The following is a 17,739-nucleotide window of genomic DNA, read 5'->3' on the forward strand; positions in this document are numbered from 1 at the left end:
ACACGTGCAATCGCGAGGTGAAATTATGCCCCGGTTACCTACTCGCGGAAGATGAAGAGGAAGAAGAAGGAAAAGAGCTAGAGAAAAAAAAAAAATTATTGGAAGCTCTGGAAAAAGAAAAGAGAGTAGAACACGAACGATCGAAACTGGCGAACATAAAGCTGCAGGTTTGGAACACCAATTGTAAGGTTAATACGGGCCACCTCTGAACGAGCATTGTGGTTACAACTAGAGTGTTGTAGCCAGTTGAAAGAGTTTCGCTCGCGAGTGGAGCCGGCGTTAATACAATTGGCGTTACTGCAGCAGTTCATCTTCTCCGATGTGTACAGACTCGCATAAAGGTACATGATCTTCAAGAGACAGGAATTACACAGGCGAGCATTCGTACAAAAGCCACAAACACACACACACGGTCACTCTAACGCACAGTAGGGTATTAAAAGATAGTAGTAAGGCAAACGATCCCATGTATACAAGATTCGTACATATGTATCGCCTACAAATATATACTATGCATATGTGTATACGTATATATATGTATATACATATATACGTACGTACGTCTACGGAAAGTTATATGTATGTAGTATTATATGTATTTATATAGGTAACAAAGAATGAATAGTCTCTGCACAGTCGTCGGGACTCGGACAATGTGCAGCTTTTGCTCGCAGGTTGCCGGTCGCCCGGCTATAATATCTATCGCTTTGCTGTGTACGTGTGTATACCTTTCACCGAAACAGTTGGTCATCCGGAGTCCATCCATCCGTTGAGCACCTTCGATTCACATTCACTCTGGCAGTCCTCTTCGCTCTCTCTCTCTCTCTCTCTCTCTCTCTCTCTCTCTCTCTCTCTCTCTCTCTCCGTCTCCCACTCGCTCGTTCTCTTTCTCTTTCGTGTCGTGTTTTTTTTTCTTTTTTTTCCCATTCGTCCTCTTCTGTTCATATTCTCTCCCGTCGATCCGGTATAACGCGTATCGTCCTCGTTCACTCTTCACTGAAGGGTTGGGGGAACGGTGTGCGACGCCGAATGTAAGTGACTCAGGTGTTGTTACCCGGCGATAAAGGCGGTGAGGTGACGTCCCTCTGCTCCTCGTGGATGCTTTCCGGTCTACTCGCGGCCGAGCTGCTTGACCTGGAGCTGAGGTTATCCCGGTCGCTGAAGTAGGATGAGTCCCCGCGTTTCTCCTCAAGCTGAAGCTGCTGTTTGTCGGTCTTGAAGTCCTCCGCGGCGGGGGCGAGGAGACCAGGAAAATAGGAGATCCCCTGCCGCTGGGATGTGATCTTACCCATGAAGCTCCGTATCTCCTCGAAGTAGGACTCGTCGGTACGCGGCAGCTGGCTGTGATATCTCGAGCGGACTTCGTCCAGGATCGTCGGTCCGTCGGCGTCGTGTTTCTTCAAATGACGATCGAGGTTCGTCTGCTGTCCGAAGCAGCGTTCGCAAAGCGGGCACTTGAACGGCTTCTCCTTGTTGTGAATGTTCCTAACGTGGCGTTGGAGGTTACTCGAGATGCTGAAGGACCTCTCGCAATACTTGCACTTGTACGGTTGCTCACCAGTGTGGGTCCGGAGGTGTCTCGTTAGGTTTGCCGAACGAGGGAACACCTTGCCGCAAAACTTACAGGAGTACCGATCTTTCGGCTTCAGACCTGCCGTCACCGCCGCTGGGTACGACGGCAGCGACGAGGCCTGGGGCTGCGAGGGCACCGGACTTGAGGGTCGCGGCGCCTGGGCCTGAGGCAGAGGCACCATCGTCGGCAGGGCTCGAACCTGGATCTTTGGAAGTTCCGCAACCGATGTGTGGTGGTGCGAACGGTACATGGCCTCGAGGACGAGCGGATGGACCGCCGGATGCTGAGGGAAGAGCACCGCGTGGTAGGGGAGGTTCAGGCTGTTCTGGTTAAGGACTTCAACCTCGTTCTGGTTCTCGTCCTGGAGCCGTTCCTTCTTGTGGTCAACGCGGAGGTCCAGCGGTTCGCAGTCCAGGTCGCGGTGGTGGTGGGGCCTCGCTGCCGGACTCATGTGCGGCTGCTGACCGATGACCGGGCTCCCCCGGCTGTGTCCGTGGCTCAGGTCGTAGGGGAGGTCCTCGGCGTCGGAGACCCCAACGCTCAAAGGGTATATGCTGGCCTGTTTGGGACTGATGTGGCCCGACATCTTTCTCGGACTCGAGTCCTTCTCCCTCATGGCTGGGGAATATTGGGGGTAGTGATGCAGCGGGGAGGGAGCGGTCACGCCCAGGTATCCACTCATCACACTGCTGCTGACACGCTTCGCGATTCTCCGGTTGACCCTGAGCTTATCTGAAACAGAAAAGATGGCCGTCGAATTAGGACGAATCGCGAAACCAGATTGTAATTGGCAAAAGTACCGCAGACCGTTTCTTTCCTCAGTTTCAAGAGGGGCTGAGTGCGTCAGCGAGTGAACGAAATGAGAGAGAGAAAGGTGAAGAGAGAGAGAGAGAGAGAGAGAGAGTGAGAAAAGAGAGACCGCCTGTTTGTTGGGGGCTTACGTAAGCTCGTAAATTTCAGTGATTACAGTCAGTCGGCTCAGCGCGCTCCGCATTACAGTCGACTAGGTTCGCCAGGTGGTTTGATGGCCCGTTCCATTCAACTCCACCCAGATAAGCACAGGTACGAATATCTTTACTGCCCGCCTGCCCGGGATCATACTTGACATTCATCGGCGGCGAAATATATCGGGGTTAACGTAAGTATTCCGAGCCCAGGAACAAAAAAAAAGAAGGTAATAATGAGAGGATGAAGATTAACGAGAAACTCGAGCCGTAAAGAAGGTGCAGCACGGTTTTCGAAAGATCGACCTCGCGTTATCGCATGGTTCTGGTACACGGATCCGTTCACGATGCAGCGGTATTATTGAATAAAAGATGGGCGAAAGGTGAAAATTATCCCCTCTGTAAATCCACGGGTAAAGGTGTAGCTCGAGGATCTTCCTCGTCTCTTCACGCAGGTATCGCGGTGCATTGAAATTAGAATTTCATTGAATCTGCCACGCCGGGGAAACACGCTTCCTAGACGCGGGGCGAGTCACGAACGCGAAGAATTTGACGTTGGCGTGTGAAGCCCATTACCCGAGATAATTACGCCAAGTACCGTGCGGCCTGGCGGCTCGCTGCTGGCTGAGTCGTTTCAGCGGGTATACCTGCAGCACTCTGCAGGATTCCGCGGATTATGGCAAACGTGATAATAGAAATTCCGAACCGAATTCGCACCACCTGTCTGTAGATGTAGGTATAATAGTGCCGGTAATGCCTGCGCTCCGTAACTACATGTGTGTAACGTTACCTATTGCGTTTCGTCATAACGCGCTAAGCCGTTTAACGTGTCGAGCAAAAACAGTAGTTTATGCCTGCATACAATTCTCCTCATTACAACTGCTGCATGCTTAGAGAAAAAAGAAAAAAAAAAGAAGACTAAAAGGAAAAAAGCACCACCTTCCAAGTTTCCTTACACCACCTCGTGAATAAGATCGTATAATTAGCTGGCACTAGAGGCCCATATCGGGAAACCGGAGAGACATGGATGATACCTGCATGCACGCTGTAATAATTTCGTAAGTAACGCGAGAGGAAACGGCTTAGAGGAAGGAACGGTACTTCGTCCATCCGTGAGCCACGTAAGCCGTTCGGGTCCCACCTACAAGGCCCACTTAATACCCTGTCCAGATTTTTATCGGGACTCAACTACAAGCCGACCGCGGCAGTAGGAACTGACCTTTGATTGACCACCGGAATGATCAAGAACGCCGGCACCCTGTAGCTCTGTCGTGTTTGCTTCTATAATTTCACTCGTTACACCTACAAGAAAATAAAACGTGAAAGAAGCGCGGACGCCGGGATGAGAGGGAGGGAGAGTGAACCAAAAAAAGAAAACAGACAATAAAATTAGTCTTGAAAGATGTCGGGAAGATCCGTGAAATTGCGGCAATAAATGTAAAGACTATCGGAACGTCAGGCTCGTAAATCTTTCGGCCTGGGGTAAGACGGACCTGCATAATAATGTATAAAGGTTCGGCGGTTGTGGTTCGGAAACTGGTTCGCGCTATTAATTAAGCCGACAGACTAAACTGCCCACCGGTTTCGCGACCACACGAATCTTTGGCCAATATATAATATACAATATAATAAGAAGTACTGCTGTTGGATATAATTTTATGCGGAATTAAATTGAATCCTCTCCCGTTTTTGGGAATTATTGGTAAACCGTTATACTGCAAGAGTTAATAAAAGTCGGGCAGTCGCACGTAACTTTCATCGTAGCTTTTCTGGTTATTTGAAATATGTATTGCGTTATTTAACGAGGTCGTAATTGGGTGTATAATTAGCATACACGTTGCATCAAATGTAAAGGACGGAGATGACGTGTCAGACATCCTTACGTCAATTCGGATGGACGTTCACACACACACACACACACACACACACACATATTACGATGCGTACATGCACATGCGGGTAAATTATATATCGAGCAAATTAACGAACTGTGACGCGTGGATAAATGAAATTTCGATATTTCATCTCGCGGTGCATATTATAATTAGCATCGAAATACCAAAGGTAAAGTAGCGGAGGTAGTGAGGTTGAAAAGTGTTATAATTCGCGGGATGATTGACAGGCACGGAAATATGTTCACTCGGAATTCCAAATTCCCTATCTGCTCAAATATCGCGACGATCTATGAGGATAAATAATCTCCGGGAGGGCAACAGCAGGTGTAATCTACATAGGCGCATGTGATTAATATAAATCAAGAATAACATACTAAAACGTGTTTACGCGAAGATAAAGAGGTAAAAAAAGAAATGTCTAAATGTAAAGAAGAAGAAAAAACGAATCTAAAACAACAAAAAAACGTCTGGACGTTCAGAGAGAAGGCGAAACAGGACGTTGACTTTGATTTCAAAAGTCTTCAGCGCAATTCCGATCATCCCGGATGATTAAGTTTTGCATCAGCTTTGGGTATACTCACGACGCCACGCTACGGTGGTCAAGATGTCGTTGACAAACGTGAAATAAGAGCTAACCGCACCCATAAGAAACATCGAGAGGGGGGGAGGAGGATGACAGGAATGAATATTCAAATTAAATCTGGTTTTCAATCCATCGTTTCTGGAGGAGCGAACCTAATCCGAGCTGGTCGTACACTTATACACATATTATTACACGTTGAGCTCGATCGCGTCCAACTTTCGGCTCACAAATCTATCCCAATTATAAAAATTCGATTCAATTCGCGGTGTTAATCGCGGATATTATTGCAGCGCACGATCTCGACGGCTTATCTCCGTCTGCCTCGACAGAATCACTGTTAATCAAATGACTTTTTTTCTCTGCTTGCGCTCGAAATTCAGTTTATACCCACGCTTGAGGCTGCTCGTCTATTATGAAAAGATGCTTGAAGACGAAATAAAAATTGGCATTCAGTCGAACGTAATTGCTGCGATTGTTTTCCGTTTTTAGCTCGCCCGGGTAGCTCAACGAACTGCACTGCATCGACGTGGGCATCGATTATTCGCAGCTTCGAAACATGGTGAGACTCGATCTTTGTCACAAGATTCCAAGTCAGATATTATGACTTCTTGCGCAACCAATGTCCGTCTAAATTGAAAATAAAAATAAAGACGAAGGTGAACGGGACGTGTCAGGGCGAAACACCAACAGACTGTAAAGTCAGTTGTGCGGTAGAACTCGACAACCTTGATTAACGTTACGACCGTATTTCATCCGCTAATCCTCATCCCCCTATAACTCATATCGCATAAACTTGATTCGCTGAAACACGGAGAACGGAATACCCACTCGCAAAATGCGGTTGTGCCATAGACGGTTCAAGCGAATGGGGTACCTATCATCATTAGGGAATAAAACTTTCTCAGTCATTGGTACAACACCGACGACGACACGGGCACGTCTAGCTAATTACCGACTCTCGAAGCGCGGCCAGCAAATACGAGTAGGTACACCTCTAACTACACAGCAGTTTTCTCGTCTCCGCGAGCGTTTTCCCACAGCAAGTAGGAGAAGACCTGCATCTCTGACTCACTTGGCTCGAATCAGCGAAGGGATGTAAGCGACGGGTGTGCCTCGACGTTGCGGGTAATTGATAAATGAGTCCTGGCTATATACGGAATCGGCGAACTACCAGAGCGGCGGATTGCACCTCGCGAATTGGAGCAGGCGGGGCGCGGCGTCGAGACGAGCGATTTTCATCGGTCAACTCGTATATTCATATTATATAGTTACACTGGTACCTACTGCAACGATCATTGCCGGTGCAAACTAGCCAACTGGATGGTGTGTCTTTCTGAAATAAATCACGAGATTCCCGTTGCAGCCGTGATGCGAACGCCCACAAGTGCTGCCACGTTCGTAATATGTGCTTGAACGCATCGCGCTTGTGAGACATGCACGCGCGACGTTGTTCGCGAATTTGCTGAGTGTCGCTAAAAGAAAAAAAAAAAAAAAAAAAGAAATGTACATTACAGGGATAAACGTGGGCGGAAAATTCTCCAGCCGATGTGTTTCTATTCCACATCGCGTGTAGACGAGCAGGCACAAGGACTGGAGGAAGACTGGTACTATATACAACTGATGTGAGATGGGGTACAGGTCCGAGGCGATAACCGCGAGTAGTACCGTTGCTCTGCTCCAGTTAGACCTCTCCGGTTGGACTCCCGTGCTGCAGTAGTGAACGTCGCCCTGCCCCTGATGAAAGAGAAATTGTCTCGCCTTGATTGTTGCAAAAAGACAACTCACGTCGTCACAAAAACTTGCGGACGTCGACGTTCCGTATACCCGAGTTCGAGCTAGCGCAATGCGGTGAAATGCTTCTTCGATTTCTTTCATCGAGTAACTATGCGTGTTTTTCATACAGATGAGACGCTCCTGATCCTTCCACTGTATGGAATTGCGCAGCAAATACGTCTGTCTTGTACACTTTTTTTTGTCTTTGTCCTTTTTTTCCCAGTGAAATTTCTGTACCGACATGCAGTAATGACATATTTCCTTTATGGATTGTAGACGAGTCGTAATTATATGACTGCTCTGCCTGGTAGACGATAAATATAAGTGACGCCGGCTTAGAGCTGCCTTTGCAAAAGTAAGTCTGATTATGGTGACAGTTTTATACCGTTGTGGAAAAATTTAGTGTGTACATGAATAAAGTTGAATGCTGTTTGTGATATCTACACACTCTATTTTTTATTATTAATTTTACAAATTTGTGGTCTGTGTACTAAAACACTAATTCTTGTCCGTAAACCCTGGAAATGGAGAGATTGAAATAAATACACAAAGGCGATAAAAAAAAGTACGCAAACTGTATAATTCGTTTTTATAATGGGGATACATTTTTCGAGTTGTTTTGACACTCCGATACATCACCAGAAGGACTGAATCTTCAAGTCGAAATGAATAGATTTCAAAATATCCTGCAACTGGCGACAAAAAGAATGCTTATAAGGCATTGAGAATACGACAAAGCAGTGAATGCCATTCAGATGGCAAATGTGTTATGCTAATGAAAAAGTAGTAACTTGACGTTTGTCGTTCTGTAAAAATGACGATTCAAGTCTGTAAAAATTGGCTAATTTCTGCAGGATCCAACGTTCACGATGCTTCAGAGCAGTTGGCATTAAAATCGGGATACGTCCTCGTTTCGGGGCAGATTTTGGAGAGCCGCGTCTCGGTCCCAGCATCCTTAAAAGTTTGTTATCGGTTTGGCGCGGTGTCTGGAGTATAGGTGGGTCGTTGCAGGTATCGAGGATTGCGTAAAGGCGTAAATCGGAGAGGGGCCGGCGAGGCTGAGTGCGGTCCGATGTGCGTGATTTAAGGCCCGAGATAGAGCGGTCGCGATGAGGCAGACGTGATCCAGTTTTCGGTTTGTAGAAAGTTGGGATGCGCCGGGCGTGGCTGCGGCTGCGGTTCGAGATCTTGAACAGCTCCGTCGTCCTTGCTGCGGCTGGATTTCTCCGGTGAGTATACGAGACGAGACGTGAACGGTGCGCGGAGCACTTCTGATGATTCGCGTATTAGTGCACGTTTAAGTAAGACGTGCCTTGAGTTTACAGCGGCTCGCACTCACACGCAGAGAGACGCAGGCGCGTAGAACGCGTCAGTCAGTTTCGTGCGCACGGGTATAATGCTTTTCATACCGGGCATTGAAATCACCGGTTCACCACTCGGTAATTTAAACTCGCTGTCCTTTGCCTGTCCGTCCGTTATTACGACCAACAAGATTTCAATTATATTTCTTAACGATATTTATTCTGCGCCGTCGCATTTTAACGTCATACATATGCCTTCGCATTATACAGCTGTTGGTAGGTACTACGCCTTTGCCAAGGAGCACGGGTGAGGTACAACCGCACGGTGTATATTATATCAATATACCGGACGTAAAAGCGAAGGAATCCTCCTCCTCGCCACTTGAGTCGATCCGCGATCGCATTTCGTATTCGGTTATACGCTTTGGACCGCTTAATCAAAGTCCAGGCCCCCTGCACGCGGTATATATATATACGGATGTCCGAAATATATAACTATACTAAACACGTTCACCGACTGCTAATTAATTATTCCCTCGCATCCTTATACATCTCACCTCACCTGCTTTATAGAGCGCGCTTGCCGCCCTTCCGATTGCTCCACGTACACACGTATGTACCTATACACGTATGTATACATATATATATATGTACACGAATATATACAGTACTTATATTTTAATTATACAAAGGTCATTTCACTCAGTGGGCGAAGACGCGCCGATGATCGTTCGCCTTTGAAACACTATCTCCCGACGAAGAGTCGGCGCCGACAGAGTGCAGAAAGGAAGTCAAGGAGGATGGACTTTCACAACGTCGAAAAGCACCAAGTGCGGTCAAAGCCGATCCGAGGGCCGAGTGCGATGCTCGCTGTTCGGCGTTAAGACACCCTCGAGTCGAGCCGAACTTATAACGATAACGGCGAAACGCGACAATTGCACACCTTGCTCAATCTCTCGAGTCCATTGAAGTGAAAGCTGCCGATCGTCCAACCCTCTGAAGAGTCAAGTCCAGCACCGCAAGTGCAGAGGAGAGGAAGAAATTCCGAGAAGAAACGAGACGCAGCGGATTGAAGAGCGCCAGGAATCGAGTATTGTACAAATACTAATTGCGGTTTCATCACGCGCGATAATTTACATGCCCGTTCGAAACCCGTGTCCGTGGACATGGTAGATGAATTGTCAGTGCGTCACAATAACTCTGCCCACACACGCGCAGCACATATTTGCGTTCGTCCGACAACCTTGTCTCATATCCGTCTTTGGCATACCGTTCCAGTTTGTTATCCGAGAATTAATTATATATCGGACCTAGATGGAATTCCGTAGCCGCAAGTGGGAATCTCGCTGCTGGTCTTTGAGCATATCGACTAAATAATAATTCCCTCCCCCCTCCCCTCGCGCCATTTTTTTTCGCACTTTGACGAAGATCTCGGTGAGAATCTTCTGTAATATTTAACTCTGGCAGAAGCGGATTCGGAACAAAGAGTATTGTGTTTGCTATCGTAAACTTTTAGTGCGATATTAAGTAAGTAAGTATAGTTGTAAGCTCAATCGTAAAATCGGCCACGAATTATTTGCGTCAGTCGAACTGAATCCGAGTCCCAGCTGTTGCAACGATGATTTATACACAAAGTTCACCAGATCGCGTGAAATCCTGGTGGAAATGAAATTTATCAGCGATATAAACCAACGCTTATACTATATAATATAGAAAAGGTGCTGAGGAAGACTTCGACGTTACTATGAACTCTAGAGTTAATTTCACTTGCTGTGCCCAAGGTGTATTCGTGAGATACTAATCGATTCCACTCCCTGGATATACCTTGCGGGCGGTGTTGCCTGCCACCTTGACGACCTCGATACATATACCGTTGAAAATACGGTACCAATATGACTAGCGGATCGGTGGCTTCCTGCAGGATTGTCTATAATACCGGAGTGAAACTGAATAGTGCGCTGGGAGATGATGGGGAAAAAGGTAAAGAAAAACGAAGACACCGACGCAACCGAATCGCATTGATCGTACTTCCTTTTTGTTTTCTCTCGAGTGACTTCCTTCCTCCGCTGTGAGTGTAAGGAAATTGGGGAAAGCGAATGAAGTATAGAATAACGATGACACAAAAATATGTACTGATGATCAAACTAATCGGTATAAGAGTGATCATAAAAGGAGAGAAAAAAAACAGCATCGAAATGAATAACAATGAAGAGATGCAGAGTTGTGGTGCGCGATGGACCAAAACCGCGATCGATTGCATAAGCGATCTATAATTCTATTGCCTCAACAGATAGATCTGCTGGGTTTGCGTTGAGCAATGGTCGTTCTGTAAGACGCGACTTGGCTGACCAATTCCTCGAAGCGAAACTGCGTCACAACTGGACAATATAATTTCAATTAATTTTTTAATCTGCCGTAGTTCCTCTTCGGATTTCTCATTCTCATCGATCGGGGATGAACGAAAACGGAGGTGTACGTATGTTGCGGTAGTGTTTTTCCTCACCTTCTTCCTTCTCTGATCGCTATTTTTATTCAACATTTTTTTCGTCATTCAGATATCCCGATCTCGACGTGCAAAAAACGAACAATTTAGGTATATCGATGTACGGTACTTGATGGAATTTTCTTTCGATGTGCACTTTGGAAAGTTTCTAGTGAGCTATTTCACGGTATTATCTTTCTTTTCGCATCTCAATTGACGTAGAGTTGCCGGAGTCTCTCTGTATTCGTAGATTTTAGCCCGTCTATGAGCGGCTGCTGTATCGGATTCTTCGTACAAAACGTTTTTGGCTCAAGTGTTTTTTGTCCAAGTGTCGCACCTTCTCCTCTCTTTCACCGTGCATCAAGCGAGCTGGCTATTGACTATTCGCTAACAATGTAAGAATTTCACTCCGAAGTAGAGTAAGAAGCCTTTTATTGGTTCACATCTGAGGCGATCACGTGACCAGCTTTTTTCTCTTTTGCTTCTCCTCCTTTTCACAGTCTTGACGAAGACTTACAATTAGTTAACCCGTTGTGCTCCATGCGTGGTTCGCTTGACTTCCTTTTGTCGCTAATGAATTTTTGCGTGTTATATTAAAACGCAGAAAAAAAGAATAGCCAGTGCACCGCAAGTGCAACTCCGAACTTGAAAGCCACTCGACCCATACATTCCCAATTCCATTCACACAGCTCCAACTTTCTGTTTCTTTTTCTACAACATATACAACATCAACGAGTGGGCGAAATAAGCTCAGCGAAATACGCACAACAGAAGCGATACCTGTGTAACAATATATGCCATAATCATTACGTTTTCATTATCTGACATCACATTGGTCCACGGTTCTTTATCGTACGCTTCAGACAAATGACACACCGCCGACTAGGCCAGTGATCTGGCAATCGTCTCGGAAGTGAGTTAACACCCTCCTTTGCGGTAACGTAGGAGCTTGTTAACAGGTGGACACACGGTCACGTGTATGCGTGCAGTGAGCGTCGTGTGTGTTTATGATGAACGCGTAACTCCGCCTGCAGCAGGGTCACGAGACAGCGCAAGTGGAGAAGGTAATTTTCTTGGATTAGTTACAGAAATTATAATATTCCCATACCTATAACGGATGTCCGATTGTGAAGTGCGCTGGTAATAAAAACAGAGAAAGGATCTAGCGGCCGAGAGTATTACAAGTGTTTTACAGAGTAAACTCTCGGCTAATCTGCATCGACTGACAATTCAGCCGCAACCTCTTTGCCTCTCGAGGTTGTTCATCTCCCACTTATAGATTTGCTTCTTTTGTACCGCAGTTTATACAGTGGCGTTTTATGGTGCGATAGATGTAACCAGGAAGAAGTCGAGTGCATTATTCAGGCGTTGAACAAATGTTTTATTCCCTGCCGATATGCCATCCTCGGGCGTATTTCTGTTCTACATCCGGTGAAATGCTTCGAGCCAACCGGACAATTAGGTTATTTCACGCTCACTGGGTGTTAAATCATTGATTGTTGTATGCGAGCTTGAGATGCTTTTGCGGTTGCTTCTCATTTTTTTATTCAATTATTAATACTGTAACTGGTTCAAGATACAGTGAGAACCGCGACATATCACAAAGTCCATCATTTTACGGGGTGTAATAAACGTCTTACGAATCGCTTTTTGTTAACGTTTTCTGCCTCATTCAGCAATTTAATGTTGTTACTGTGGTCTTTACTGATTTACAGTTTTCTACTGATTCCCAAGCGTAAAGTCGAATGGAAAGCCACTGTCTCATAAAATGCGGATCACATCTTTGATCGAAATCCAAACCATAACAATATTGCAATGCCTAATTTGACTCATTCTCTGGATTATTTCACGTTTCTCATCGCAAAGATTAACGGAACACATTTTATCGCTGATTCACTTCTAACCGCACAATTAAAAAATTTTCATCAATATATCAATTTTATTTGGTGGTCAATTTATGATTGTAGAACTAATCGCACCAGAATATGAAGAGCTACTCGTGCAAGTAGTTACACTTACAACACAGATTTCATTCAAACTCACCGCTACTTGATTCCCATAAGTTCAATGTAAAGCAAAAAAGACAAACAAAGCACTTTTCAAATTGAATCAATCAAGAAGAACATATTTGGAGCATGCAGATTCGGATGTTGATAACGTACTTTAAGCGACTTCCGGGGAATGTATCACGCGTGCTTTAATGGCGCGGACGGTAATGAATCAAACGAAGGTTTTATCCAAACTACAGTTCTGCTTATGTCACTGATCACTGTCACGCCGTGCGAGTGGGTCGATGTGGGGACCCGAGGGGCGGCAGGGGGCTGTGGGGAAGCCCCCTTATCCATAAAGATATACGGATCTGAGATGTTGACAAGGAAAGTTGGCGGGCAGAGACCGTCGTGGCGCGAGGAAATCACCATAACGCAACGGTCGATCGCTCCTGTCGTACGGGTCATTCTAATTCACGACAATTGTCGAATAGATTTTCATGCGTTTTCCTCTCGGGCGGTCGTCGTCGGTTTTTCTCCTTTCCTCTTTCTCCTCATCTCTCTCGGCGCTCGATCCGCCGTCCATCGGCCGTTTCTCGGTCCCTCCGGACCCCGCGGACTCCTCTCAATTCCTCCCGGTATCTCCTCCTCGTCTGTTTGCAACTCATGAAATATTCATGCGGTACGACGAAATCATCGTTTGTTAGTCAACGCAATCTCTCTTATTGTAATCCGTGGCCCATTTCTTTCCAGTTCGCTTTATTTGGACGACGGTTTACCCCGACCGATGAATTTCTACGGCACGTGGACACGAAACGCGATCTCTGGACCGGACGGAGCTTATACGAATGGATGGATGGAGATACCGCGAAGAAAATACTCCTTCCGGGAATGCTTATGACCTTTTATGCAAACACGCGAGTGATGGCCAAGTTAGATTGTCGTGATATTATGCCGTTTTTCCTTATTGACGTCAAACCCTTTCGAACGGTCTGCAAAGGATCTATTCGAAACGCTCACCGTTTGCCGATGATGATTGTATGCAACTGGAATACATCGGTATAAGATTGGAAATTGGGGTTTGGACTCGATTCGCATAATTCAAGTCTCTACTCATACAAATCGGTCAAATATTGCTTGAATAAAATCGACAATTTGCATACTCATTGCTTGCGATGAAATTCCGATACAGCTATCACCGCAAGTCTGCAACTTCTCGAAGGTTTTTCAAGCAAGATATTATTAGAAATTTCCCGAGGTGACAGTGTACTCCTAAGTTTTATCGAAACTGAGTCGGTATAAGGTAACTAGTCCTTGTGTCGAGCCGTTTCGAATATCGCATAGCTGGTCTTTCCACTATCTAGACGTCTTCCCGCAAGCCTTACGGTCCAGTGCCAGCAAACGCGGAAACGAAACTCGCGTGGTCGTTGCAAGTCGTAAACAGCGCCCGATAACTAGAACAAATAAGCAAACCGCGCTCATACTTTCTTACTGCAGTAACTAATGAGCCGCTTCCTCCGCAAGTAATACTATAGTCTCGACTCCACCGTCTCCTCTATGCTGCCGCCTTCAGCGCGAGGGAGCAAATCGTCATTTCACAGTGCTTTAACCGAGTTGCGAACTGTAATATTAGGCGAGAGAAGGTGAACGAAGTTTGAGCCGTGCCATCCGAGATACAGGTGCAAAATTTTTAAGTGGTTCGACGGTGCGTCGCGGAAACGCGAAAGAATAGCTGCGGTTTGGCAAGACTCTCATGCGATTGTTCTGCCACATGGTTAACACCGCGGGGATGGGAAATGGCGCTTCTGCACCTCTAAACGTTTCGCGGGTGCCGCAATATGGACGACGTGTTCAACCGTCCGCCTGGACCAGGTTGTCTCTGATCGCTTCGAGTTCGCACCTCAAAACGCACCGACATTCGTTTCCGTTTCGTGATAGAGTGACGCAACGACCTTGCACCGAGACGTCAGATACGATGAAGTGTTCACCGCGTTCTTAAGTGCCACTAGACCGAGGTATCATCTGCCCAACTGTCTGTCACTCCTGGCAGTTCACCGTCTGCGATAGCCAGGGCGAGCGGATGGGCATTGTCTGAGGCTGGGAGTATCTCAGGATTGTTTCACCTATGCCGTAGTGCAATTGGTGTCTCCTGGGCAAAATTCAAATGCAAATAACGCCAAACCCAACGATCGTGGGTGCGCGTGTGTTGGCGAGCGTATATCGCTGTATCTTCATCGTACACGTGCGTTTTGTTGTAGGAAGTTACACGCTTTGGCGCAATGTTAAGTAACCTCACTTACACCAGAACGGATTTATCTGCGGACGGATGGTAAGACGTGTCATATCTGACACAATATTTTTCAGTACGCGATGGCAGCGTGTGCCAAAGGGAGAAGGGGGGCTCTTTGTATTCCGATGTTCGCGATTCAAGTTCACATGAGGTACTTGAGTATAAGAAATTTGCTCTCGCGTCGCTTGCGGAACAACTGTTTCATCCACCTCACTTAATGGGACATCGATGTCAGTGCAGTTCCTCTTTACGCCGCTTTGCTGAGTGAAAATGTATCGAGAAAACAATAATGAGGATCATTCTTCGCGGTTTCTCCACAGGGAACATATCGTGCAGATTATAAACGTTTTCTTGGGATCAATTCGCACGACGATCGTTAAAACTGTGATGGTTTATATCCGCAGTTACGTTTCACTCAACAAACTAATTGCTCTGCGAGAACTATACTACACCACTTGATGCTCTAAATAATCGTAGAATGGCGCGATTTTACGCGACGGTTGTATTATTTCGAAATCGAACTATAACAACGCGTCCAGGTGTTACTTTCATCGGTAAGGCAAGACAATGATCATCACATCGGAAGCAAACTCGAGAATCTATACTCATTTTCCGATTGACGTGTCGTGAGAAAACAGAATGAATCGAAGACAAATTGTCTTCCGTTATAATAATAAACTGCATCTCGATTTTCCGAGGATTCGAACGGTTGATGAGCAGGAATAATAGAAGATGTTGCAGTTGGCTACCGTTTACTAGCGTGTAATGGTTGTGTTCGAATACCTGTCACTTCGGTTATACACGTCGAATCGTTAAATTCCCATTTCCATCGTTATGAATGGAAATGTTAGAATGGATTTCAGCAGCAGCCTAGGGCTCGCGGCTCGGTCGGCACCTGGTCGCTCATAGACTATGAATGGTTGTTTATTGCGGAGGACGTTAAGTGCGGTGACAGACAGGTGCCGTCGCACGTGCAGTTGAATGATTGATGCAGATAGTTACTCGATCCGTTTAATTTCAACGATTGTTGAAATTCCAAAACCAACCGCGAATTCGCGAATAGTGTGACGAAATACTGCCAACTGGTCCGAACATGGTGGAATTGCCAAACTCGCTAATAACGCACCCGCGAATGATTCATGGAATTGAGATGAGCAGTTTATACCGGTGTAAGTTGCACAGGGTGATGGGCATTGTTATATTTACCTTTTCTGGCATTCCACAATAGAGGAAACGGCTATAGAACACTTTTTGACACCTCTCCAATGATTGTGTAAAATCATTCAGTACAAGTATAGTCAGTCAAATGATAATTCACATAGTTTGTCGTATCTTCACTGTCGAACAACTCTGTCCCCTTTCACAGCACTTCCCTAACACCTCTTTTTCAACGGGGTCCTCAGACTCTACCGCGGTACGAAATTGGCTCAAAGGCACTTTCGACACTCCTGGAACGTCTTCGTTTCGAAGAAGAGAATCTTCTCCGCAGTTGCTGCCTCCTAGCCGATCGCGTCTTCCTTCGGATCACCACATACGAATCCTAAATCGGCGCCCGAACGCCTCCGCAACAGATGACGGCCGTGACGAAGGGAGGGTCGCGTCTTCGGGGGTGTAAACACTGGGTGGTGGAGGCCGCGTGTCTTCGGCAGGACAGCTGAGTCCTGACTGTCAGATGGCTCGTCGAAGCGGGTCGGTATGCCGGGTCCAGCAGCGCCGAGGCGGCAGGCAGCATCGGTCTCGCGATCTCGCGCGGCGTTGGTCACCGTCCTGTCCTGTTCCGTCCAGGTGTCTATGACGCGGTGGCAGGGCGATGCGCGCGTGTTAGCGGGTAATCGAGAAACAAGAGTCGACGGTACGAGGTGAGGCTGTGCCGCTGTGCGGTGGAACGGTGTGTGGGCCCCCCGGGCTCTAGGCGGGTAGGAGAACGGGAGGAGAACGGGAGGAGACCGGGAGGAAATCGGGAGGTGCCGGGAGGAGACCTCTGCGCGTTTGCTTCGCGGTGGACCAAGTAAACCGGGTAAAAGTCGGTCTTCGAGTCACACCACGGCTCGGCACGCGACCGACCGATCGGCCGAGCGACCCTCCCTCCTCAGCCTCGGCGCAGCTTCCTCGCGAGGCCTGGACCCTCGCCTCCTCGCCGCTCCTCCCAGCCTTTCGGGCACCGGAATACTCCCTCCGTTTTCCGCCGCGGGATCCCGTTCCCTTCCCGTTCCCGTTCCCGTGCCTAATCATTTTATACGCATCTTGCAGACCGCGTCGCGGGCAACGGGGCCTCGTGTTGTCGTCACGTCGAGCAACGGGAAGGCAACGGGAAGGCAACGGGAAGGCAACGGGTCCCCGCTTCTCCGTCGGATTGTCGTAGGACCGCACCTCCCTTCCCACTGCACCGCATCCACCTTCTCCTCCCTCTTTTCCTCTTCCTCCTCCTCCCTCTCCTCCTACGCTTCCACCTCCTCCTTCTCCACCTTCGGACTCCTTCTCCTTGTTCTCCACCTCCTCCACCTCCTTCTCCTTAGCCGTTTGATCCTCGTAGTAGCAGTGCCTACCTATCGCCTATCTATCTAACCGGGGCCCAGTGTCGTGTTACAGTTTCGGCGAGGAGCGCCTCGCGATCGCTTCAGGACGCGGGACGCACGGCTGTTTCTTCGCCTCCGTCTGTCTCTCTCTTTCTCTCGCCGTCTATCCGGTGCCCACCAGCTCTTGCCTTTTTGTGCCTGCCAGTTGCGCAACCTCGAACTGGATCGTCTTTAGGATCTAGTTTTCATGTAAAACCATTTCTGGCGTCAACTCGCCCACCTAGCGATCGGGCCCTAGGCCTGTCAGCTGTCTCGCGAGGAGCCCGCACCTTGCCCTATGTAACCGAAGACCGTACACCAAATCTCCGCATGTCTATTTTCAGCTTGACCTCTC

General features: G+C 47.4%; 1 protein-coding gene across 1 annotated transcript; it reads right to left on the reverse strand.

Annotated features, from left to right (window-relative positions):
* Positions 1 to 564: 564 nt before the first annotated feature.
* Positions 565 to 16,242, reverse strand: LOC124416597 (transcription factor hamlet-like). Its single transcript, XM_046897807.1, has 2 exons — positions 16,036 to 16,242; positions 565 to 2,305 (listed from the first exon to the last, which is right to left on the reverse strand). The coding sequence occupies exon 2, from the start codon at positions 2,253 to 2,255 to the stop codon at positions 1,041 to 1,043; it is 1,215 nt and encodes a 404-aa protein (XP_046753763.1). The 5' UTR covers positions 2,256 to 2,305; positions 16,036 to 16,242; the 3' UTR covers positions 565 to 1,040.
* Positions 16,243 to 17,739: the final 1,497 nt, after the last annotated feature.

This window comes from Diprion similis, chromosome 2 (genome assembly GCF_021155765.1).
Source record: "Diprion similis isolate iyDipSimi1 chromosome 2, iyDipSimi1.1, whole genome shotgun sequence".
NCBI classification, from domain to species: Eukaryota; Metazoa; Arthropoda; class Insecta; order Hymenoptera; family Diprionidae; genus Diprion; species Diprion similis.

Excerpts from the sequence above, each read along its gene's own strand:
- LOC124416597 (XM_046897807.1), bottom strand. The coding sequence starts at position 2,255 with ATGAGTGGATACCTGGGCGTGACCGCTCCCTCCCCGCTGCATCACTAC.